At 38.4% G+C, this 26,558-nt stretch overlaps 1 protein-coding gene across 3 annotated transcripts; it reads left to right on the plus strand.

Annotated features, from left to right (window-relative positions):
• The first annotated feature begins 582 nt into the window (after nucleotides 1-582).
• On the plus strand, nucleotides 583-26,537 carry SNX6 (sorting nexin 6). 3 transcript variants are annotated; one of them, XM_066997228.1, is made up of 14 exons: nucleotides 583-691; nucleotides 854-901; nucleotides 6,012-6,116; nucleotides 6,935-7,045; nucleotides 8,589-8,710; nucleotides 10,761-10,884; nucleotides 12,065-12,160; nucleotides 13,512-13,617; nucleotides 14,956-15,031; nucleotides 15,693-15,732; nucleotides 16,826-16,912; nucleotides 17,782-17,941; nucleotides 19,001-19,086; nucleotides 24,614-26,537. In XM_066997228.1, the coding sequence occupies exons 1-14, from the start codon at nucleotides 686-688 to the stop codon at nucleotides 24,665-24,667; spliced, it is 1,221 nt and encodes a 406-aa protein (XP_066853329.1). In that variant the 5' UTR covers nucleotides 583-685; the 3' UTR covers nucleotides 24,668-26,537. The 3 variants fall into 3 exon arrangements, with proteins under 3 accessions (XP_066853329.1, XP_066853328.1, XP_066853327.1); XM_066997227.1 differs by having other exon boundaries at nucleotides 591-691; nucleotides 851-901; XM_066997226.1 differs by lacking the exons at nucleotides 583-691; nucleotides 854-901 and adding an exon at nucleotides 1,140-1,361.
• The last annotated feature ends 21 nt before the right edge of the window (nucleotides 26,538-26,558 follow it).

Here is a 26,558-nt window from a genome sequence, read left to right on the forward strand (position 1 = left end):
CCCTACCCTGAGGCTGTGCTTTTGCTGTTCCAGCTCTGATTCACCTGAAAATGAAGCCTTGGCCATGGATTCGCTGCCCTCCATGTTTACATCTAGTGTTTGGATGGTGTTATTTTCCACTGTTCCCTGTCACTAAATGGAGGGGCATTTATTGGCTCTGTTCCTCAACCTGACTGAAGGCAGCCAGGTAACTGCCCAGGACCCGAGGCGTGTTATGAACCACGCCGCTCCCAGCACGGTGTAGCTGTGTGACCGTGCTCGCAGAGGCACACGCTGCTGTGGCAGCCCGTCTCCCCCGAAGCCACGGAAGCAGCGGGATGGCTGACAAGCGGCGGGTTGCGAGCGAAGGTCAAGGATGGATGGAGGCAGCTCTGCCTGCCTCGCACAGGCTCCTCTCCTTCGCTCTGCGCGACCTCGCACCCACGAACCCCAGCACTGGGGGGGCTGAGAGACCCACAGCCGTGCCCCCACAGCGGGCGGACCCCGCCGAGCCCACCCGTCCCCTCACGGGGAGCGGAGGGGAGGGGAGGGGAGGGCCGGTCGCCACCCGCCCGCTCCCGCCGCTCCCTCGCGAGAGGCGCCGCCGCCGCCCCGCCCCGCCCCTGCGCGCCGCAGCCCCGCCCCGCCGCTGGGCTGCGGGCGGCCTGGCGGGGGGAGAGCGGGCGCGGAGCGGCGCCGAGCAGCCATGATGGTGGGGGTCCGGGCGGCCCGCGGCCGGGGCGGGGCGGGCGGGCAGGGAGGGCAGGAGGGAGGGCGCGGCCGGTCGCTAACCTGTGCGCTTTGTCTCCCCCCCCCCACACCCCCCCTTCCCCTCACGCCCACCCGCCGCGTCCCCCCGGCCGGCCGCCAGCAGGAAGGCTCGGACGACGGCCCGGATTTCCTCTCGGAGGAGGACCGAGGGGTGAGTGGAGCCCGGCGGCGCTTGGGGGGCTCGGCGCAGGGCTGGGCTGGGCTGGGGCAGGGCGCTCGTCCCCGCGCTGCGGGGGGCTGCGGGCTGGGGGCGGCCCGGCACGGCCCCCCCGCGCCCACCGGCCGGGAGCGGGGCTCGGGCTGCCCCCCCCCGGAGCCGCGGGGCCGCCTCTAACGGGGGGCCGGGGCCTAGGCGGCGGCACCGGCCGCGCTCGGTAGGCCCCGGAGGTGCCCCGGAGGTAACAATGGGACGGGTGCGCCGCGGGCATGCGCTGCCCGGTGAGCGCCGTGCCGGGAGAAGTTGGGCGGCCGGGACGGGGCCGCCGGGCTGCCCCGGGGGGCTGGGGGCTGCCCTGCCCTGCCCTGCCCTGCCGGCCTGCACGTCGCTTCTGAGTGCTGCAGCCAGCCGTCCGTCCGCCCGCCTGCACCGTCCCCGTCTCCCCGAGCAGCAGGTCAGGTAACGAGCGGAGCTCATTCAAACCGAGGGCACCCTCAGGTCGCTGAGGGGCTCCTTCCGAGCCAGGCAGCAGAGCTGCTGCCGGGAAGGAGGGCACGGCCTGGCCTTGTGGCTGCTGGGTGTTGCTGTAGCTGCATCTGGTGTCTTACTACAGACACAAAATCTGGAAAACACGGTATTGGCATACTCAGCGTCCAGTGTAACGTTAAGTACAAAGCGATTTTTGGCTGTGTGCATGTGGTAGGATTTCTGTGCATTTTGCGTTCCAGTTCCTTGAACCAGGACTGAAGAACACCAGTGGAACTGTATTTTACGTGTCCTGTCCCTGGTATGTAGGAACAGACACTGAAATACACGGTTCAGTTGTTTTTACCTGAAGACGTAGGAGGAATACAAGAACGCAGGTCTGATCCCGTGTGAAGCTTTGCTGTTCGTTTTTTAATTCTCTCTCTAAGGCCACAAGTAGTCAGAGTTCACAATGTAATTTTAAAGCCTTCAGAAATCTCTTAACAGTCTTGTTTGTGCTGCTGGGCGACTTGCATCATCTCAGTTGGCCAAATGCACTCCTCTCTTTTTCTTTTTTTTCTTTCCCTTGCTTCCTCATGTATCCAGCACTGAGGAAATAAACACTATCCTCATTTTCCTAATTTTGTTTTTAGGTTTCTTATTTTCAGTTACTTTTTTTCCCCCTACTGCTGCGTAAGTCCCTGGGGTTAAAATACAGCCCATCATCTGCACGATTTTGGTTGTGATACAGAAAACCTAATCAGAAGCAACACTGGCAGCCTGTTCCTGAATGGGTTCTCTGTGCTATTATCTTCAAAACCTTATTTTTTTTCGTGGTAGCAGTAGTATAAACAAACAGCTTTACGCAGAGTGTTTCCCTTGTTCTGATTTGTCACCTTCTTCCGTTTGTGATTAAAAAATGGATAGGTTAAGCCTTTATTTGAAAGTGCGTATGGCAATTTCTGGTTAGAGTAATTCACTTTAAGTTTTGAAAATCGATACTCTTTTCTTTGGAGTTTGGAGATTGTTATGACAACTGTAGTCGTAGCTCTTAGAATTATGTTGGTCAGCTGCAGTTGTGTTAAGTTTCATGTGGGGATGATGGGATGAAAAGAGGGCTGGAAATTGTGCTGATGCCACATAAAACAGGAATTCTCTAACAATTGCTTTATACCATGTGGAGCCTTTTCCGGAGGACTGTAAAACGGAGGACTGAGAATCATCTTTGAGGAAGTAGCAGTGGGTGGTCTGTAGAAGGAACCTATTATGAATAGTCTGCATAAAATGAACTTGCAGGCATTGCTTTTCTAAATCTCACTTAGGGAGATACTATTGAGTCCCCTTAGAGTAACTCAGTTCCTGTTTTTGTGCGTGTGTGATCTCTAATGTAAGCAATGCGTGCTTTAAAAGGTGGTATAGTATTGCCCTGCTAGTACTGTCTTGTATATTTTGTATCTATATATACTTCAGCTGACTTGGCTAATGGTCCGGTGCGCTCGTTTAGGGGAAGTGCGCTATCCCTTGGAACAGGTCTGCTAGAAACCTGATGCTGCGCTGAGGCTTGGTATTCTTTTGTTGTGAAAGTGTTGTTTGTTTTCCTTGCTCCGTGTATTTAAATGTCTGTAAAGAACCTGTTGAAAAATGGGTCCTTCTTCTCTAACTCTTTTGAAAGAGCTGAGAGTATAGCAGTTACTGTTGTTAAAGGATGACATTGCCTAGGAATGTAAGGTTTGCTTGTTCCCCTTGTCTCTTCCAGCTTCATTATCATTTGAAGTATATTTGGTCCTTGAACAAGGGTTGAGGTGCTAATTCCCCCACATTTGCATTGTGTTTTCTTTTAGTACTGTAACATCAATTAGTCCTGTTTTGGCTTCTGGCATTTTTTTAGACCCTTTGAATAAAAAAGGGGCTTTGTTGGTATAGCTTAGGAAACTATGAAGCAGCTAAATTAAGTTAGCTTTTGTTTTGCAAGTTATTCAGCATAAGTGTAGAGCATGTATGTAAGCATAAACTTACTGTGCGGCTTTATGTGTATTAGATTGGGGTGGGTGGAGGAGCCAAGAGACAGAGGGATTTATCCCATCCCTGTTTTTTCTGGAGTTTAAAGTAGTTTCATTTCAGTTTTTGTCCAAGTCAGACTTTGGAAAGTTTTGTAGCGTTTTATGTTTTCATTTTCTGTTCTTCATGACTAGAAAACCATCCATTGCTGCCAGTTCCCTTTTGAAGTAGTGAAGAGATTGCTTAAGTTTGTTGTGTGATGATGCTGTTTGTGAATTTAATTCCCAGTAATACAATGTGAGCCATTGTGTCATATGAATAAATTTATGGTCCTTCAACTTTCTGGTTGTCTTTGACACCTCTCACTGAATGCTTCATTACCATTGCAGATGAAAATGTTCCCCGTTGGCAGTCAGGCTACGTAGCATAACTTAACATATGATTAAACTCTTCAGGATTGTTACGAGTGTAACTTGGTATAAATCAAACAAGTAGTCCTTTACAGTATTATGTCTTGAGTGAAGTTGTCGGGGTTCATGTTGCTCTTCCTTTTCTCAGTGCAGATAAGCATTTTGCTTCTGAAGTTGTAAAGAGTGTGTATGGCCCCGTAGGGTGTGATGCACTAGATGCTGTGTAAGGACCAGTGACAAATCTGAACAGTTGTTTTTCTGAATCTTTGGGTTTTGTATTGTACCACTTTTTTAAAAAGGAAAACAAAGTATATTAGTGAAATCGTTAAGACCTGTGAAAGGTTACCAAAAAAAAGTCTGGATAATTCAGATTATTTGCTGAGAGCTTTCTGCTCTGCTCGTTAATGGCTTCTGGGGGACTGGAGAAGAACGAGCAGTACCTCAAACAATGTAACCACTAAAAACTTTTTTCCAGGCTGGAAAAATGTGGTGTCATGACATAAGGCTGACACTGGTATGTCAGATTATATTTTTCTTTCCTAAATTAGATGTTAAGCACGTTGGAAACTCAGTAGGAGCTGGGACATTCTGCTTTGGCGAAGTGATCTGCAGCAGATCATCGCATGTTAATATCACGTCTTTGTGTGAGGCAGTGACCCACTTGGAGGAAACGAAACACCCCAAAATACTACTATTTGTGTAGTAGCTGTCAAACCTTATTGTAGCCTAGCATAATGCTCCAGGCCGTATGATTTCGTTTAGTTTAATACAGTAATTGTAAGCTCGAGCAGCCTGGTCGCTGCTGCATAAGCAGCGGAGTTGTTGGTGTATTAAGTGTAACAAGAAAAGTAAACAGTGGGTGCTGACCACTAAAATTTAAGATCAGGGTTAAGATAACTAGCGGAAAACAAGATGTGGCAGTTCACGCTTCTCTCCTAGTGCTGTTTCAGTGCTTTTCAGCGTTCCCTTCAGAATTTGCTCATGCGTAGCCTTTGTGCCGTACGTTGCTGATACTCGGTGCGTTTTTGGACTTGAGTGCAGACTTCAAAAAATGCATTTCTGAAAAATCTTGCAGGAAAAAGTCTAATATCTTTATGGCAAAGCACTTTTATACAGTAGAATGTGTTATTTGTAGAAATAAATGCAACATCAAAGACAACAAAATGCTTCAGTAAAAAGTGACTCTCACAAGCGTGACAAATGAAATAACTTCTGACAGTGTGACTGTAGAAGATTAGTTAGCCTTAGTACTTGTAAAGGTATTCTGAATGTTGTTTGATCGTGATTATGAAATGGTCATGGGACAAATTGCTCTAGAACAGCAAGGGTGAGGGGAAGTGAACTTCTCTTTGAGGTCTAGGTGAGGTTAGTTTCACTGAATAGTGGTGAAGCGTTTAGTCAAGCTACTGCCAAACATTGACTCATAATCGCAGTGCTGAGATAATCTGATTTTTCTGTATTTGATCATTGTCTCATTTTCTTTTTGATTTGATTTGCATTAGATTGTGGTAGTTAAGATTTCACATGCAACATGGAAGAAGAAAATGTATGTTGCTAGCACTGTTACCATTTCTCATGCTGTTTTTGAAGGGATTGGCATCTTGTTTTTTCAGAAAAAAATGTTTCAAAGGGAACTTACCTCTGTAGTTCAGATAATTGTTTTTTTTAGCATTTTCAGCGTATTATGGGAAATCTTAAGAATAGTGTAAGACAATGCAAGTAATCTAGGTCTCTAACAGATCTTGCTTTGAAATATAGGACCACTTTTCTTCTCAAAAACACCTTTACAACTATCAGTTACTTTTAAATTACCTCATATGCTGCAGGTTGTTGGCTGAGTGTAGGTAAGTGGAAGAATGGGGGTGGAGTAGAGAAGAGAAACCTACAGAACTGGCTGCTATCTGTAAATGTACTTTGTCTTGACCACCTCAATTGCTAGCAAGTTAACAATACACAGAAATGAGGATGGTGCCCACATAGGGAATGCAATAAGGGATGTTATTTGTGTGATTATGCGTGCCATAAGGAGTACTGATAGATCCCCTCCCACCCAACCCCCCAAAATAATCTTTTAATTTATTTTTAATTTTTTTTTTATAATCTATCTTTAGTCTTTTAAGAATGTTCATCATTGCAGGAAGGATCAGGGTTTTTCTCAAGGGAAGTATAACGGAAATGCAATTAACTTTTTTTTTTTAATTTAAGCTAAATAGATTTTTTTCTTTGTTTAGCTTAGAGCAATAAATGTAGATCTCCAGACTGATGCTGCTCTGCAAGTGGATATCTCAGATGCACTCAGTGAGAGGGATAAAGTGAAATTCACTGTCCACACAAAGGTAAAAGACTCTGTTTGTACATTGAATGTTTTCTTAATTATGGAAAAGAAAGTTTGCTTAAATTGTATTTTTGAAGCAAGTGTAATATATATTTCAAAGGAAATGAGAAGATAGCACTGTCTCATGTTTAAGAGACTGGAGCTGCAGTGCTCAACAAACTATTCAATGACAAAAAAATGAGCTTTAAAAAGAGCCTAGGAAATGGTGTTCTTTTTTGTACTGATGTGATATCATGTGACTCCTAGGCTTATTAATTAGCCTGTTTGCAGGTAGAATTTTTAATATACCTCAGTATTCTTTAGTGTAGTTCTTACTAGGCTAGCCATGGTTTCAGAGTCTAAAAATACATTTCATAATGAATTATATTCAATAATCGTTTTTAGTTACTGTTTGTATCTGGCTTCTTTTTGTGAATTTAATGGTTTATTGATTGCAGAATCACAGAATAGTTGAGGTGGAAGATTGCTGGAGATCATTTAGTCCCATGTCCTCCCCCCATTGCCACCATAAAACTGGGGTGAATCTGAGGAGGTTGTTCAGGGTTTGTCCGATTGGGTTTTGAATATCTCCAAGGGTGGAGACTGCACAACCTCCCTGGGCAACCCATACCAATTTATTGATGCACCAGTTAAGATGAGGGTAATTATTGCTTTATAAACTTTTTTTGATCAAATTCATATCTGGAAGCTCGGATTATTTTTTTTTTTTAACAGAGTTATACCTTGATGTTCCTTCAAGGCTCTTTCCGTATGGTAATGAAAAACACTGACTTTTGTTTTTGTTTTTCTAAATTGTAGTTCTTCCTCTTCCCTTTCCAGAGTTCCTTACCAAATTTCAAACAAAATGAATTTTCTGTTGTCCGGCAACATGAAGAGTTTATTTGGCTTCATGATTCCTTTGTCGAGAACGAGGACTATGCTGGCTATATCGTAAGTATTACAGTTCTTTGATGTCCGTGGAAAACAGGGCGTGTAAAAAGCACTACTGGCTTTTAAGTCCAATGGAAATGGCAGCTGTTCATTCCTTCTAAAGGGAGATCTAATGCTTTACTGTCATTTTACATAGTTACGCAACGTTAATGTTTGAAGAAAGCTTGGAGGAAAGTCACTGTAGTTGTCGTACTTCTTGCCTTTTAGTCCTAAGGAGAGAGTACTTTAATCAGTATCCAGCATATTTTTAGTCCACAGTGTTGAAGTGTGGTAGATAGGTGAACTGTATAACTTGGTGGTATTTTTTTTGTTCTTTTATTTTTCTCTCAAATTGAGCCAATGTTTAACTTAGTTACAAGTTTCATGCAGCTTTTGTTTTAGCTGGAATGGCAGAGTGCAGTAACTGAGCTCTAGTAGTTAGGCTTTTTCAGTTTTGAAGATCAGAATCATAAATCAGTTGGAGGGGAAAAAAAAGGAAGCAAATACCATCTAGAACTACAGAAAACCTTAATGCATAACTTAGCATTTTGTGGTTTATTTCAGGCATCCAAGGAAGAGATGTCCCCAAAATAGTCACCTTATGACTGGGTGCCTATTAAAAATGGGCGCTACTGTTCATACTTTAATTACAAATAGGAATACTTACCGTTTTGGTATGAAAGCTTTGTGTTTGGGTGAGGGGATCTGCTGATTCAGTAGGTAAATGTGTTAAATTTCTAATTGACTAATGGATACATTATGATGAATATAGCCTGTGATGTGTCATACCATTCTTGAGCTGAGTCTTTTTCAGTAAGAAGAGCTATTTGGAGTGACTAGACCTTTGGAGTGGTAGTAACTAGCTTCAGACACTTGACTGAGTAGATTCTGGCTTTTATGTTTTTTTGTAACGCATTAATGTAATGGGCAAATATCAGTGAACTTAAATTTTATTTGTTCTGTTTGTCTTTGTTCATAGCATTTCAGGATTAGTTTGACAGCAGTGTTTTCTCTTTCAGTGTTAATATACTACATTACAATATTAGCCTAGAGACTTGTTTATTGTATGCTTTGTTATTTCAGCAGATATATCTGTAATGTCAGCAGTGCTGCAAGAAAGAACTGGTGCCTTCAAACAACGTAGAATGTGGGTTTTTTGGTTTAGTATTTTTGGGAGTTATAAATGGGTGGTTTGAAAAGAATTGTAGAATTCTTTCTTTAAACAAGAAACAGTCTACACCGAATAAGTGAAACCACCATTTTATAATCAATTCTGGTTTAAAATTGTAATTCCTTGTATTGGTAAAGCTAAGTAAGGCTTGATTTCTGTTGTAATTAACCTACTGAAGACATTTAGTTAGTTCTTTAGTAATCTTCAAAAACATCTGGCCAAAATTGGCATAGTAATGCTGAATGTCTAACTCATTCAGGACAGAATTTATCTATAAATACTGTAATGAATGACAACATATGAAAAAGCTGCAGGCAAATTTCAGTTTCTTTACTGAATGGATGTTGTTTGACTGAGAAGTTGAGCAATTAAAAATTTTTGATTCAATTCCAGATTCCGCCAGCACCACCCAGGCCTGACTTCGATGCCTCAAGGGAGAAATTGCAGAAACTTGGAGAAGGGGAAGGATCAATGACTAAAGAAGAATTCACCAAGATGAAACAAGAACTGGAGGCGTATGTAGACTTGATTACTACTTTTTTTTTTAGAAAAATAAAATTTTAATGCTGTTTTGCTATCCTGTATTTCTGACTTCACTGCAAAAGTTCTCTGAGATAAAGGCTTGTGAATCAATTTGCTACATAACCAGCATTATCTTAGTGATCATGATCAGAGCCATTAGGAAAATTGTAGAAATCATTGCTTAGAAATTGTAAAAAAAAAAAATAATAATAATAATAATAATAAATTCATGGACAATCTTCTGAAAAAGGAAGAAAATCAGCTTGTTCTTGAGAATTTTTAATAAGGAAAAAAATAGCTAGATATAGTTTTAATATAGTATGTAATAGTTTTCCTCACAGAACACTTGCGAAGGGAAGAGGTAGCCTCAGTCTTTATTTATTTTTTTTTTCCCCTGGTGTTCCCAGTTTTATAAGCGCAATGAAATTTTAAGGTTTATAGATCTAGTGATTGAACTAGGGACTTTTGCATGTGGTTGGCATTGTAAGCATAGATGCCATCCTTCTGTTCCCCGAGAATATGGAGATTACTAGAAAATCTTTTTTTTTTTCCTGACACTTCTGGGTTTTTGCACAGGGAGAATATACCTCCTGAAAATAGTATCTTTCCATACTATGAATTTAGTATGTGTTGAAACATTCGCAACAAGTCTTTTTTTTCCATACCAAGTTACACAGTGAAGTTTCTCCTGGCTCCATCCACTTTCCTTGTCATGTGCTCACTTCTTTGATCTTTTTCCTGCCATTGGTTTCATTTTTAAGTGTATATTTACACTGCTTCTAGACTGCTTCTGTCAAGAGCTCTGAATTGGCAAGAAAAGTACATAGAACTCTTAGAAATGCTGCTTTCTCTCCAAATTCTGGTTGCTGTGAGCAAATATCTTAAAGCTCTGTATTAGCATTACATGCAACATAATTTATTACAGAGTAGATATACACTTCATACGCAGAGAACTGGAAAATAGTAAAACACTATAGATTTTAAAGAATCTGTGGTTTTCCAGCGGCCCTGATCATGATTCTCTTGTGGTCTGGTTAGGGGTTGGATAACACAGAAAACTTTGGGTTTCTTCTACTGCCACCTCCATCCTCTGCATCCTCCTTTTTTGTCTTCACTGAATGACTACTACTCTCAATGAGATCAAACATCTCCCAACACTGGCCCTGCTGGTTTGCTGGTATGTAAATCTTAACCTCTTGGACATAGTGGAAGCAGAAGTGTTGATTATCATTTTACCTTTTGACCTCAGAATGGGGAAAAAAGCCCCTTCCTCTTTTCTAGAGAGGTTACAGCTTATTCTTTGAATTTGCAGAGCAAAAAGTTCTAGCAAACTTGTATTGATAAGAATGCCTTCCTCTTAATTAAAGCAATTATTCATTTGTGATTTAAAGTTGAGTTGGTTCACCTGGGCAGCTGTGCAATTGTCATGGTAAAATGTGATTTTTTTTTTTGGTTGTACCTACCAAACACAATAATTAATTTCACTTTTAGAACCACTATGAAGCAAGACATCTGTGTAAGCTTCAGCCAAAAAAGGCTCAGTGCTTTAATGTGGAGTAAGAGGCAGCTATTTAAAGAGCTAACAAAATGATATGAGCATTTAAGTAAGGAAGGAGGTGCAAACAGGCAAGGGGATGGAGATGGGGAGGAAGGAAATTGCACGTCAGCCACATATTAGCTAGCGTTGTTTGTGTCTCAATTTCTTGACTTTTGTGGAAGCAGGGAAAGGACACCTAAATGAGGTTACACTTACAGCAAACCAGTCAGTGTTAGCTAGTCTTAAAAATTAGATTGTATTTGTTAAGTCTTCTTTAAAAGTATCTGTAATATGTTAGGGCTTCAAATCCCCCCCCCCCCCCCCCCCCCAGTATTAACATTGTGCTATTTGTTCATGTATACATAAAATATCAATGATAACCTCAACTATGTGAGCTTAAAATTTTGTATGCTTACTGAGGATCTCTTTAAGCTTCTCAGTAGGCTTTCCTCAGACTTTATTGCTTCAAGTGAAATTCTTATGTCTGTCTTGTTTCTTGTTTTCAGTGAATATTTGGCAATATTCAAGAAGACAGTTGCAATGCATGAAGTATTTTTGTGTCGTGTGGCAGCACATCCTATTTTGAGAAAGGATTTAAATTTCCATGTCTTCTTGGAATATAATCAGGATGTGAGTATTGAAAACTGAATTGCTGGAAGAGAAATTAAGATGGACTTTTATGGTAGCACGGAAAATTGATTAAGAGGGCTTTACCTCCTGGAGCAAATTGCATCAGTTACTTCATACCAGACATATTTGTATTTTAAAAGTTAGAAATTAATTTAGGTCTGGCGAGTTCATTCTGCTGCCACCTGGGGAACCAAATGCTCCATGTACTCTAGGCTCAGCATCAAAAGTATTAATGGAAATCTAATATGTTTTGGATTAAAAAGATTAGCTTTTGATAGTGATTTCATTTGGTGTTGTCCCCTTCTTGACTGGAATTTGGGGTGTGGAGTGAAGGTGGGAGAGTTGAAGCAACAAAGATGGAACACAGATTTTCAGGATTTGGAACTGTGATTTTAAATTTTGTTGCTCACAAAACCAGAGTGAATTTGCTATGAAATTTTATGATAAAGCCTTTTTTTAAATGTAGGTGACATTTCAATTATTTTTTTTCTCCTAGATGCTTAGCTACTGTGGCTATCGAAATGTTACATGCTTATATTCTACAAATGCAGTAAATGCAGAAAAATTGCAGAAATGAGCATTGAATGTTGAAGTAGAAAGCACTGATTCAATTGAGTGCATGCTTGTCTTCAAAATATATTACAGAGGATCCTTGTTGCTTGATGTAGATATGCCAGCTCTAATTTCCTAAACCGGGCAGACTTAAATGGACACGAAGTGTGTGAGCAGGCTGAAACCAACGTTATCCTTTATCTAGTAAGGGATCTGAGGCTTCTGCACTTTCTGAAAGTGAAAGATCTGTGATTCTACACTTAAAAGAGCAAAACCTAGTAATATTAGGTTAACTTATCAGCTATACTATGCATGATAAATACTGTATTATTGATAACTGGAAGGTATATGTCATGCATTTAATATTATCTGTATCTGCTCGAGTAATACTGTTTTTTTTTTCTGGAAGGGTATTGTAGGTATAAGGACAGTCTAGTAAATGAGAGCAGTATGTTGTTCTGGGTTGCGTGGTGCTCTGTCCCCATTGATGTAGGGTTTGACTAAGCAGAGAGCAGGAAAACTGGTTTAGGAGTAGCAAGTTTTGGTATGTCAATCTATATTTAAAAAAAAAAAAGCGTCTTTTGCCTCCAGGAAATGAACTAACATGATATATGAATTTGTTTTTCAGTTGAGTGTTCGTGGGAAAAATAAGAAAGAGAAACTTGAAGACTTCTTTAAAAATATGGTTAAATCAGCAGATGGTGTCATTGTTTCAGGAGTAAAGGTGATTGAAGCTTAACATATCGAGATAAACAAAGTATTAATGTTGTTTTTTTTTTTCAATTGAAGCAGAACTTTACATAGCTACAATAAGGACTTTTTAGCCATGTCTCTCAAAAATTAGAGGCAGAGCATGGGAAGGGACCTGTGTCTCTGAATGCAAAATCTCACAGAATCACAGAACCATAGAGTATACTGAGTTGGAAGGGACCCACAAGGATCAAAAATCTCTGAGAACTATCTAATTGCTTCCGTGAAAGGGAACTCCCAGTATTCTTTCCTTTCCCCTGTTTTATGGAATTAAGCATTTTTTTCACCCATAGGTAATTGATTATCTTTTTTTTTTGGTCTGTCATTTTTTTTTTTATGATGGGGAGGTGTGCTGTCTGACAGCTGCTCAGAAGTTACTAATGCTCAGAATTGTCCCTGCCTTGTAACATTCTTCTACCTTTTCAAAGCTATGCACAGCAGAGGTGATACTGCGTTTTCCCTCAGGGAAGACTCAAGAAGATAGCTGAGATGATGAAAATTCAATTTTATTTCAACTTTTCCTAAAGTTGAAAGAATGGTTTTATAACAAACAAATTCTGCAGAAGCTGATGATGATCTTTCTTTCTAGTGATAACTTCCCATTTGCAAGCAAGTTAGCAGAGCTAAAATTCCTAGTTGTAAAATCTTGAATTTCAGCTGTATTGGACAGTGGATATAAGATAACAACCATAGGTTAAGTATGGCTCAGAGAAAAATACAGAATTCAAATAACCAGCAGTTACTATTCAAAAAGTTCAAAATTGTTCAAAGCCCGTGTTTTAGGCTGTTACGTGTTTTTGAGCATCTGTGCTGGTTTTGTTTTAATTTAAGTAAATGTAAACCAAATACCTTCAATGGCAATGCAATAACTATTTAAATTTACATACATTTACCAAGTTGAAAGACATCTGTCATCAAGATCAGTGTTCTTGAGCTATAAGTTCATATCGTCTCTGCTGCAACCATACCATTTGCACAACTGGGTATCTTTCTACCTGCCCAACCTTTTTCTAGGTTGGTGTCTTATATTAAGTACTTGACATTTATCCTATTTTTCTATCAACAAAGTGATAGTAGAGAAGTTATTTTCTTCATTTCAGGTTTAGTTACCTAGACCTTTAAAATGCTTGCTACAAATTCATAATAAAACTTTAGAACAGGATAAAATAAGTGAAGAGGAAATTGATTTACATAAATGGTGTTTAAGACAATAAAAATAGATTTCATTTCCTCTCTCAGCAATATGTGCAAATCTTCTCTGTATAAATTGCACTACAGAGTAAGTGAAATCTGAGGATTTTGAGTTTGTCCTTGTTTTTCTGCAGGATGTGGATGATTTCTTTGAACATGAAAGAACATTCCTTGTAGAATACCACAACCGAGTCAAAGATGCCTCTGCCAAATCTGATAAAATGACAAGATCACACAAAAGTGAGTTGTTCTTCCAGAAGGAAAGCAGTACTAGCTAAAGTGCACAGAAATGATTTGTGAGGAGCAGTAGTTTTTAGTTTTCTTTTTACGTGCAAAAAGTGATCGAATTTCTTCAAGTGTAGTTTTATGTTAGTGAAACGAAGTTTAATCTCATTTTCAAGGTTTAGCCTTTGCTGTAATAGACTGGATGAAGTACGAACAATGCACTGCAACACTGAAGATACCCTCAGTCTTCATGCTCTTCCTTTGAAGAGAAACACAAAACTTTCTGTAGGAAAACATATTTTTTTGACGTCTAATTCTTCTTAGTCTTTAAAATGTAAAATGGGGAATATAGCATTATTTGTGTTTTTAATTCTAATGAAGTTGTTCCTTATTAGATGAGCTTGCATTCACCAGGGTGCAGTTCTTCACACACTACGCATTGCATTGCCTTGCTGAGCAGCATACTGATGTTTGGGCTGTTAGTTTTAGACCAGGAGGTCCAGTTTGCATTTTTTTCAGCCTTCTAGAATGGAGAATGGAATGTGTATTCACTAGTGTGGTTTGCAGGACACCTTCTGTTGCTGAGGTGAGGTTCTCCACTTAGCTATTGATTCCTCTTCCTGAGATGAATGCTAGCTAATGGTCATTTCTTGAAGCTCTAGGTAGTGCTCTCAATTGCAGAGAAAATCGAAACCTTTGGTTTAGGAATACATACATACATATATGTATATATATATATATATGTATATATACACACACTTAAATCCTATAAGTTTACTGACAATTTTTATTAAACTGAGAAGTGAGACAAATGATACCTTTTGAAATTCTGGCTAGAAGATTAAAGCTATAACCTGGGAAGCTCATTTTGAAAATGGCCATCTGTAGATTATGAATAACTTGCTTGTGATCTGCAGAGAGCTGCAGTGCTTACGGAGTTACTGACTTCCTATTTCCAGCAGAAAATGTATTTTATGTTTAAATATGAGAAGTAGATGTGGAGGTTAATGACTGCCTAATACCATTCTTCACTGTAACCAACTGCACTAATTCCCTTGGGATGTATGGAGCAATGAATTATTGGACTGATGATGACCCACTCAATCTGTTAAAACAAGGTTGTCTTAATAATGAGAATTGCTTCTGATGGCACTTTGATACAATAGAACTGGTTCTAACTTCCGCTTGAAGTTGTCATTCATAATACATGTTATAAATGGAATTTCATTTCTGTTTTTGTATCAAAGTATGTTCCTTTTAGAAAAACACCTACTCTTGAAGAAATAAAGGAACTTGTTTTCCAGAAAGGAGAGGTATTCAGTGGTAAAAACAAGTGCTTCCTTTTTTTTCTAGATGTTGCAGATGACTATAATAGAATTGGTTCTTCATTATATGCATTAGGAACACAGGATTCCACAGATATATGCAAGTAAGATTTTGTTAATAACTTATGGGGGGTGCTTTCCAAGTAGCAGTCTTCATGGTGACCTGTTGAGGTTGGTAGCACACTTGCTATGAGAAAAGAATTTATTATAGTTGTATCCCATTAAGAGATTTTTCCTTAGCATTCTAGGTAATGTCTGTCTTCTCTCAAAATGAAATGATTTGATTGTAATTCAGTCTGCTGTTATGCTGAACCCTTATTTTGCTTCCTCTGATGAAGATGCACAACACTGTTCAGCCTCCTTGAATCTCAAGTAGGACATGTCGTGTTTACTATTTGGAGAAAAGCACATTCAAATTTGAGTGAAGGACACTTGATAATAGCATAAGACTGTTAAGCAGTGTGGTGGTATTTGGAGTTTAACTTAAAGCATAAAGAATCTCTGAGGAGCAGTTCAGTTATTCTTTAGTAAAATCCATCCATCTGTTATGCTTTGTCTCTTACCTTTTATGAAGTTGTACAATTCCCAAATGTTTGAAGTACTACAATTTAAAAACCTTATGTTCTCTGGGTTCTGTAAATTACAATTATAAGCAGCACCTTTACAGCTTTTATTGCCATACACAAGCTATATTTTGAGTTATAGAAAATTGATTAGACTGTTAAAATTAATTTTGTTATAATACCAACTGTTTCCTTCCTACAGGTTTTTCCTGAAGGTGTCAGAGTTATTTGACAAAACAAGGGTATGTATTTTGAAATCTTTGTATATGTATTCTTTGTGTGTATCTTTGAAGTGCCAGGACACTTTGTGTCACTTAAACATGAGCATGTGGATGTTTTAAGGATGGTGCTACACTGAGTATTTAAGAAACATGTACTAGGTAGTGAAAAAGCCTAAGCTTTCAGTCATCTGTTTTGTAAAATGATGGATCCTTTTGAGTATTCAGTCTACTAAAATTTTCTTGGCAGTCTTTGTCTTCTGTGTTATAAGCTACTAAAGCTGCTGTACACCTTAAATGCTTAGACTACCTTCTATACTTGAAATTGGTCATCACAGAACTTGTTAAGGAAAAAAGAAATTTAATCCTTAATCCAAAAAAATGGAGGACATGTTGTTTTTTTCTGAAGCCAAGACCTGTTTCTGCAGAGGCATGCCACATGCTAGGAAATCTTTTGAATGAAGTGTGTGCATTTCCTAAACAGTTGTATCCATGTAAATGGGTATTTTAAAGAAAATGGTATTTGTGAAATTACTTGCTTTGACCTCAAATGTTGCCTTTTAGAATTTCTTTTAAAATTAAGATACTTAAAGTACACTTATTCTGTTTCTAAATTCATAGAAGTTTCTGTTTTAGATACAAGCAAGTAATCTTACTGGGAAGTAGTATTTTGAACCATTTAATGCAGTGTAGTTACACAACTACTCTGTAAGGGTACTTTAAATGTTTTCCTTTGATCTCAAAAATTAAACAACTTCTTGTTCAACTCTCTATACTACAGAAGTTTTTTCTCTGCTGTTTCTCTAGTATACTATATATGTGTATGTATATATGTATAGTAGAAATTGGAAAGAAAGTTTTGTTTAAAATAGCCAGTTTTCAATTACTGCTTGCACAGTAGGTTATTGCTTACATTTTAATACAAAAGACTAATTCTGTTTCTCATGACGCACATTTAAGTATTCTATCACAAATGCATGATCTTAGCTTTTGAGAGAGACTTTTGAGAAATCTATCATGCACTGTTGTATGTTTTATATTGTATTTACATCATACAAATGAGTGCCCGATGTCTGGATGTTTTTAAATTGATGCTTTTACTTACTGTTTTTTCCAGAAAATAGAGGCCCGGGTATCTGCTGATGAAGATCTTAAACTTTCTGATCTTCTGAAATATTACTTAAGGGAATCTCAAGCTGCTAAGGTGAATTTGTTGCGTGTTCAGTGAAGTAGTGTTCCTTTTTTTTCAAAAAAGGGAAAAAATTGCCTTGAGAAATGCACAGTATGTTTTTTTAAAAGTGGATATGTTATAAATGCTACCACCTCCAACCTGCTATTTCTACCTCAACTGTAACAATTGGATTTTAACTGCATTGTTGTTTCTTATATACGGTAATTTGGGATTGTGATCCACTTACCAAAGCTAAATCATACAGTATAATTAAAAACAGTGGAGGAACATTTGAATTTTTCAAGTTGCTTGTAGACTGCAAGCAGTTCTACCCATTTTTTTAATATTAAAAAAAAGATATTCCAGATGCTCTGCAAGTGCTGATACAAAAACATGTGGGCCAGATTTGATATTCTATACCTACTGAGACTCATTCTTAGTGTTGCTTGATACAAGATGATTAAGTAATATGACAGACTAAGGAAGTGTCTGTATTTAAATCACAGCAATAGCTGTTGCACAAAAAAAGAATACTGCTGTCTCTTAGGCCCTGTGTGTATTTCTAATCCATAATCTAAATATAGTTTGTTTCTAATCTCAGAAGCTGTGAAATTTCCAATGATTGCCTCTTCTTAGACTTTTTGCAGTATCATCTAAGCCATCTGGTGCTAGCTTCTGTCAGACAAGATGCAGACCAAACAATATTAAATTGCACGTCTGATCCAGTATGGACGCTTTTGTGATTTGCAGGATGAAGTGAATGAAAATTATTTAGTTATAACTGGAATACAGGAAGAAAGACTAAAATTAATCTGTTTTTTTTTTTTCCCTTGGTATATGCTAATAAAATCCTTGGGTAGATTCTTGTAAACTTTATACATCCTTCATACTCTTTTTTATAGGATCTCCTATATAGAAGATCTAGGTCACTAGTGGATTATGAAAATGCTAACAAGGCATTGGATAAAGCAAGAGCAAAAAATAAAGATGTGTTGCAGGCTGAAACTACTCAACAGATATGCTGTCAGAAATTTGAGAAAATATCTGAGTCTGCAAAACAAGGTATTTGGGTGGTCTTTGATCCTACGTTACTACTTGAAAATTAGCAGATTTTAAGATACTGTTACTGCGAAGAATTTTTTGTTCTGTGTTCCCTAAGCAAAGTATTATCTTTTAATCAGTACTTATTTTGGAAAGTTTGAATGGTATTTTCATTTGGCTCTGATTGTTACATTAGTCAATAATATCAATGTCATAATTGTTTGGCAGAGCAAAGTTTCGGTACAGATTATTTTTTACGTCTCTTATATGCATAGAATAGTACATGAAAGGGTAATTGCTAGCAGTAATGGCAAACCTGACTTTTTTTCAAGTACTGTTGAAATTGCCATTTTGGTTTTATGCATTCTTCTGTGAAGGCAGCAGTTGGTGGCAGCAATGACACTAGAAAAGGGAGTGGTCATGGAAAACAGAGTTACAGTAACTTTAAAGAAAATCAATATTATTTACATGTTGCCTCTTTCCTGGAAACTTACTTTTTTTTTTGTCTAAGACTGTTGTGAGTAAGTAGTCATCTGACTCATTTGGGGCAGATTTGTACAAATGTTTAAACACCGTGCTCTTCTGTCTTTATCAGTTAAGAATTGTTTGACCCTGTAAATTTGGCTAATGATTACTTTAGATAAGACAGTGGAGGATGTGTGAACCTATCAGCCACAAAGTTATATGCATAAAGCATACTTGTTTCTTTTGTTCTTCATGCTAGTTTTAGTCGGGCATCTTCCGTAGAGACTTCCACATATCAGCTTTGAAAGAACAGTGCACGTGGAACAGAAGAATTAAATGTTTAAAAGCATCCACATTGCAGTCTTTTTTCAAAACGAGCTTGGTGTCCACAAAAAGTTAGCTAGACATGGAGAACTGCAATGATGGTTTGCTTCCTCATTATAAGGATGTAGTGGTATCTTCGAGTCTGGGATTTGATGAGATTAAACTTGATTTATTTTTTTTCCTGTTGCTCTCTCTCTCATTCTTTCCCTATTCCATTTTGAAGGAAAATCAGTTAACAGTTAAGGGCACTAGCATTAATACTGTTAATGAATCCGTTTTTATTTTATACAGAACTGATAGACTTTAAGACAAGAAGAGTTGCAGCATTCAGAAAAAACTTAGTGGAACTAGCAGAACTGGAATTAAAGCATGCTAAGGTAACTGTAATCCCTTTTGGCCTTTATTTCAAATGGTTTTAAATATTATTTGCTTGAATAACCAAAACAGCTGTGTGAGTTTTGTGTGATACATGCTCTGCATCCAAGAAAGGGGAGTTTGGTAAGCATTCTCCAGGAAGGTGAATTTCTACAACTTTCTTTAATATTTAAAGAAAAAGAGTATAGGTGAAATAGCTCTAGGGGACTGGTGTGCTTTGAGGTGCCTTTGGAAAATTCATCTTCTTGAAGACAATTTTGGCTGCAGTTTTATGGTTCTCTGGGTTTTTGATATTTATTGGTGCAGTTTGAATACCTGCCTATTTTTAAAACCTCATTTTATCATTTACAGTGAGATAGGAAGTGGTTTCTCCTGTTGTCCAGATGCTGAAGGCTTGATGTATACAGACAGATACTAAGAATGAGATCACACAGAAGGCCTGTCAGAAGTTAGGGACTAAAGTCAGATCAGTTCTGTATGTGTGCTTTTTGAGTGTTCTTTTTTGCCTTTAAACAACGCTAACAAAAGGGAAATGATGTAGATAGCCTTTTGAGTGATATAACTTCTTGCAGGAAATAAAGAGTGTGTACTGTCCTTAAATTTCACGGTGTATTTGATTCTTTTAACCCATATGAAATTATTGTTTTTAGTTAAATTGGACTAGCTGCTCTGATTTGCTAGAGAAGTATAACTATCTTACTTTAACAGTCCAATAGCAGAAGATGTCTTTCTTTAAAAAGTAAACTCTTCAGCATTTTTCATTTACTTGAAAATGTGCTAAACACCAAGATTTGAATGACCTCAGAATATAGGTGTTAAATGGAGTAGTTAAGAGATTTGTAATGTTGGTGAGTTAACTTGTTCCCATCTTTTGGGCAGCTTTACACTCTTTTCAGTAGTATTGACAGTGTCATTCTTCATTTTGCCAAACTCATTGATTGTAAAACTAACATACTGTGAAAAGCTTTTTGGGACTTGGTGGGATTTTTTTCCCCCTTATCTGTGTAGATATAAGTTCAGTTTGATGGGATATTTTCCTGGCAAATCAATCAGTGAAGTCAGAATGCTCAACTCCTTTTTCAGATGAGCAGTGCTTGCTTTAATGTGCCGTATCAGAAATTTGACAATTTTTCCCTCATTCTTAAAACTTGTAAAAACTTTGACTCTTCAAGATCTGTTGTATCTGACTTCTTGCTGAATTTCCTGCTTGCCTTGGAGTAAAATGCTTGAAAAATGTCTATCTTCTAAATTATTGTCAAAGAATCATTTGTATTAACTCTGCAAATCAAAATCTTGCAGTGATGTTCTCTTGAATTTTACTAACTAATAACTGAAAAAGGCGGGGGAAAGTCATTTATGTCTGTAGCTTTCAACTTACTTGATACATGCTTCTTGAGGTCCTCAATTTACCTGGAAGAGCGTGAAACTTTTGAACAAGTTCTTCATTTGTCTCCAGTCTGTGTTTAGGACGTGTACCTTCAGATAGTGCGTGTCTTAAATTGTCTTAATAAGTTTACTAACAAAATGAGGCTGTAAGAAGCTTTGAACTCTAGCCCTCCTTTTTTTTTTTTGTTGAACCTCTTTTACCTATTTTATCATGAAGCACTGAGATTTGCTAAACAGTCTTGCATATTTAAATATTTTCAGTTGAAGGGGACATTTTGACAAATGATGACTGTTCTTGGAATGTTAACAAACATTATGAATTTTTTGAGCAAAAGGATATTTTGTTTCGCATTAGGTTTGAAAGTTCTGTTTTTTTTTCAAAGCCTATGTTTTGTGTTTATTCAAAACATGCAACCACTGATGGATTAGTTTGGTTGCTATGCCTTTATTTTTATAGATTCTCAGTTGGATTACTACAGAATTTACAAGTGCAATAGATTGTTTTCCTGTCTTATATAATGGGAGATTCTCTTACGCATTTGAGGATAGTCTTATGGATAGCTTTCTAATTAGTCTGTACAGGGTATGGAAGAACTAAATTGTTTGGCTGAGACTGTCTTTCTGAGGTACCTCCTTAAAATGAAGAAAGATATGAAAAGACTTGGATTTTTTTTGTGATAGTATTGTCCCCTGATGTATGAAGAACAATGTTATGGGAATATGGGAATATAAAGGTTTTTCCTTGTGCTGGAGATGATTTTTTTTTTGCACTTGTTGCAATGCAAAATAAATAGTCCTGGTTTTGAGTGGTCTAAGCTGGGATATTAATAGACACCTAATTCTTCTTGCAGTGGAGCCAAAAGAGGGCTGGTAGGAACGAAAAGAAAGCTACTTTTTCCTGCAGGCAGTAAGTTCATCAGGCCAGACCAAAAGATCCCCGCTTTAAGTTTCTGGACAGAGTGCTTTGCCTCATGCTGCAGCAGTCCTTGTCTGCATGCTTTTGTGGCTTTTGAAGGCAGGTGAAGGGTTAGGCGCTCCAAACTAGGAAGCGGGCTTGGCAAGGGGATCTGGAGCACAGCACTTCCAGGCTTGGCAACGTGCGCGGTTGTTCAGGTCTGTGTGCTCTTTCCAGCAAAAAGCTAATGCGGGGAAAAAAAAAAAGGGTGGAGAAGGCTGTGAGCAACAGATAGCAAGAGCCAGCAGCAGTGTGTAGTTCTTTTAATGTGGCTTTTTTTTTTCTGGAATGAGTATCTCCGGACTAGATGTCACGCAGATGCTTCTGGATCTGAATCACTCTAGCTTTATGGCTTCTAGACCTGGCGTTGCCTGGCATAGAAAGCACAGAGGTGAAACCTGCTCAACCTGAGAGGTTGTCTTCTGCGAGGAAATTCAGCCACACTGAACACTGCTGCATGACGTACTGTTACAAGTTTTCCTCTAAGTTGAAAGAAAAACATAAATCCTAAAACACAGCTGTGCTAGAAGTCAGAGTGATCCAAGTATTGAGAGAAGGTTTTGAAAGTTGGTTCCCATTTCCTGAGCTATATTGGGCTGTGTGGGTGTAGAAACCTGGAGGGTGATGAAGTCAGACCTTTAGCAGATCAAGGGCACTGTATGCACCCATATGAAGTATACCAGCTGTGCCCAGTTTTTACTACTTCTGAAATGCTTGTTATAATCTGTTAATATGCTCTTAGCCTCTCCTGGTTGCAGTTTAGTCCTTTAGGGAAAGCTAAAAATCAGACTGTGGCTTGATGATTTATTTAAGTTGATGCAAGTGCAGGCTACTGTCAAGATGGATGATGATGACTCTGGTCCTCTGCTTCATCTTGGCACTAGTATGTGTGCAGGTGTATAGTAAGATGCAGCTAAAATTTGCTTTTTTTAAGCTTTATTCTCTGTCTTGTTTTCACAGCATTCCTTGTGTCAAAACACACAGTTTTAGCTGGGAAGGTCTAGGAATAAAAGGGAGCTTCCCTCCTTATCAGCAGAATGGACTCTAGATTCACTTAAAATAGCTGTCAAACTGAAACTTTAGTTCGGGTTGGTCTCTGGCCTATGGTAAATGCACTAATGTTTCTTTATCTGTAGCCAGTCTTTCTGATTGTTTCTCTAGGTAGGGTCTGTCTTCTAGTTTCCTGGTTATGTTACAGCATAAATTAGAGTTGTATTTTACTTGCAGGTCAGACTTTTGGAATGGTATTGGAATAAGGAAATGTTGAATGCAAAAGTAACTTATCTGTTGTGTTAAAATGATCGTTTTATGATTAGTAATTGATACGTACTGTGATTTTAGGCTAGCTCTGTTTATGACTTTAGGCATCAGTAGCTTACTTAAGGCCTTACGCATTCAAGCATGTTGTGCAATAGCTGCGTTTAAACCTGTTCTCTATTTCAAACCATTAGATTTTGAGGTGTTCTTGTGTTGGGCTTCATGTTTAAGAAGGCAGGATTGACAGTCTGAAACTTGGTGAAACTGCGGGAGTTATAGTCATATACTTACAGCATTTAGAGCCTTGGCTACGCTTCGTGTTGTGACGCGTGAGTTTTAACTAAGCCACCTACCTCAAAAAAAAAAAGACATCTTTTTCCAGAAATACTGATACATACAGTCTTGCCCCTGGACTCTGGTGGGAAAAGAATTTGTTGCCATACTAACAACAGATGTCTGTTTGGAATTGACAGAAGGGAATAAGCAAAACACAAAGCTAAGGGATTTGGTTAAATGCTTTCTAAGTAGTTCTTTCTTCCTGATTCTGTCACCGCAGTCTACCAGTAACAGTAATTCCTAGAGCTCAGGAGTCCGAGTTGGCAAGAAACGCTTTCCTGAGTTTGAAATTACAGGACTTTCTTGAGCTGTGCTGGTGCAAGTCAAGTCTATCAAATGTTGCAGCCAGAAGGAGGAATAGCTCTCAGCCTCTGTTGTCCTTGATTTATTATAATTTAAATAAGCTTATTCTTCTGAACTTTGCAAATTTAATGAAAATGAATGATGTGCCTATTTGTAAAATGTCAGTAGACTGGCTGACTGAAACTCTTAATGTTACATAATGGCCTGCAAACTGCAGATATTTCGTGCTGCTACTGAACTGTAAAGGGATGGGCGAAAGATGACTAGTCACACCTTCATTGTAGGCAGCAGGCGTGCAGTCCACAGACATTCTTCAGGCTGAAGAAATACTTCATTCCTATCGTGACTTCATTACTTGCTAATAATCAACTGTTACAATAATAGAGACCTTGGATTTATGAGTTCTTCTGTACACAACGATGGGCCATCAAGTCCCCATGTGTCTCCTGTATATTGAGCTTGTTCATATCCCAGAACTGTGGGCCTTGTGAGGTAGCTTGTGACTGTCCTCTGCCAGTATAGACATAAAAGGACAAAAAGCTGTTGAAGCCTTAACTAAAATGGCTGTCTTCTGAATAACACTTAAAAGGGTTCAATAGACATAAATGGGAATCTTCTGTTTTAATGTAGTTAATTATTTAATCCAGATTGTAAAAACCTTAATGGGGGATAGAGCTCTGATTTCTGACCTTTTTAGGCTGAGGGACAAGCGTCCTTCTGCCTATCTACTACAGGTCCCTTGGAATGCTTTCAACTGAAAAAGTAAGAATGACAAATTGTTCAGTAGCTGCGTGGACTTAAGTCAGCCTGTGGAAAGGCTGCTTTCCACAAACAAGGCCTATCCTTGAACAGAGCTTGGAGCTTAAATGGCTGCTCTAGTGAGAAGGTACTGAGTGCTGAGCACTGGTTAACACTTCTTGATACATTCAAAGAATGCTGAATTAATGAGTGCTTCTGTTTGGGGAATAATAATGCAGTGACAGAATAATAGGGATACTATATTAAAAAAAAAAAACACCACCACAGAACTTCTAGATCTTTTGCAAGAAACTTGTAAAGAAACACGGAAAGGGTAGCAAATGCTTATTTTTGAGTCTCAAGTTCATAGTTCTATATAACAATGTTCTTACAATCAAAAAAAAAAAAGTGATTTGACATGAATGTCTCTACATACACTTAATACCTATCTGTTTTCCTTTAATGATGAGTGTCATTGCTGTTTAAAAAACATATTTTTACCATAAGCTTAAAAAGAAAATAAGGAAATGTAATTTTTTTTCTTATTTTTGCAGGGTAACTTACAGCTGCTGCAGAGCTGCCTGGCAGTGTTAAATGGTGACACATAAGCTACGCTCCGTCCTCCCACTAACAAGGGCTGCCCTCCTCTGGATTTTGTTTTCATGACTTTAAATAGGCATTTACAGTTCCCTGGAGAAATCATTTGACAAAGTGCACATAAGCAAGCTCCTCCTTTCAAAAGAATTAAAACAGACACCTGAAAGTAGCTCCAGACTATACGAAGCAACAGCATACTTGTTATTCATACATATTCATGTTTATTTAATCATTATATGCTTTCATTGTTCAGAAACCAAATGCTCTGTTTTTGTGAAGCTAGCCAATAATATGTTCATGTTATGAATACTATGATACAGCTGCCAATCTTATTTACCTTTGTAAGTAATTTCTGAAGTTCACCATTTGAAGTACATTGTTCAAATGGCTTAAATATTACCATTAGATATTTGAATATTGTTACTATAATGCATTGTATACACTGTCTTAGTTTTTTTCCATGTACTGATATCAAGAAATTTAATCGTTTTTTTTCAATTGTGAACATTTCTTAGAAGTTTTGGAGAACTTTGTGTAACCTTTATAACTATGATTTAAAAGGAAAAGCAAATACATTAGTATGTTTGCCTTAACTTGTAGACTAATCCAATTATTGTAAAATAAACCATGAAATCAATGATTTTTCTAAAATTATGCAGACACTGTATCATCTATAAGCTTAATATTTTCTAGTAAATCAGATTAATTAGACTTCTCTCTATTCATCCTGTAAAACCATTGAGTAAGTACTAGATTGGTCTGACACTTAAGTACTAGCCTGGTACAATTTTTCACTTGCATTCTCAGGTTTATTCGTTTGCCTGTTTGTCTGTGACTTTCCTATCCAGTGTACTTATGTCTTTTTTTTTTTTTTTGAGTTTGTTGGCTGACTGCATTTTCTTTGGCAGAAATGCTTTTTAAGGGAACTTGCTGCTTTCTTCCCAGAAGCGGGACATAAAGTAACAGGAGTGTATTCAGCAGATGCATAAATTATTAAGGAAAGATAATACAGCCCCACTTTGATACAGATAAGAAGCTTCACTTCAGAAAATAAAAAAGTGAAGGTATAGCCAATGGAGGAATGCCTGAAAAGGATCTCAATCTGTTAACTGGACTTAGAGCTCTGAACACTTCATGTTCTTTGAATCCTTGGTCTTTCATTTGTTGTATTGCTTTCTCTCACTTGAACCATGAATCTTTTCCATGAGCTGCTGTTCTTCTGTATAATTCCAGAATGTCATGAAATTAGGCTTTACTTGATGAGTTGTTCTTTGCAGTGGGATTGCTGCTTTATAAAAAATTTGCAGACCTTCTGTGGAGCAGCAGAGTTCTGGTGAATGGGATTTCATGCTTGGAGATGCAGATCAATGTAAGCTGATGTCTCTGTATTTACAGCCTCTCCTGTACTGCAGCACAGAGGTTTGTTAGTTTTGTGGGGCATCTTTTTTTTGTTTGTTTTTTTGTTTCTTTTCCAAGTAGGGTGAATTGCACAGTGTAGTATACTTCTACAGCATTGCACATGGAACATGTCTAAGGCGGAGAAGTTTCTTGGCTTCACATGCTGTTTGCATTGTGCATTGGGTTGCATATGCATAGCCTCAGACTTTGAGTTACCGGTGCCCAGTGGCTATTAGCAACTCATGTTGTGTATATAATGTTTTCTATTAATGGCTACTACAACACTACTGTGCTGTTCATCTTCCAACTATTAAAGGTATAATTCCTAAGGAACTCATCTATAAATAGACTATAAGGGACAAAGACTAAAATGTACATACAGTTAACAAACGTGTAAATATTTTAAGTAGGATCGTGGGAACGGTTTTTAGATTAGTCCTTGTTGTTCAGTGTTACTAGCTCATTAAATTTTTTTCAAGCCTCTTGGTATCGGCTGTGTCTCTC

Source organism: Anser cygnoides, chromosome 5 (assembly GCF_040182565.1).
Source record: "Anser cygnoides isolate HZ-2024a breed goose chromosome 5, Taihu_goose_T2T_genome, whole genome shotgun sequence".
NCBI classification, from domain to species: Eukaryota; Metazoa; Chordata; class Aves; order Anseriformes; family Anatidae; genus Anser; species Anser cygnoides.

Coding starts and splice junctions, on each gene's coding strand:
- SNX6 (XM_066997226.1), top strand. CDS start 1,155: ATGGGACGGGTGCGCCGCGGGCATGCGCTGCCCGGTGAGCGCCGTGCC. Junction 12,161..13,511: donor TCATTGTTTCAGGAGTAAAG/GTGATTGAAGCT, acceptor GTTTTTCTGCAG/GATGTGGATGATTTCTTTGA. Junction 15,032..15,692: donor GATTCCACAGATATATGCAA/GTAAGATTTTGT, acceptor TCCTTCCTACAG/GTTTTTCCTGAAGGTGTCAG.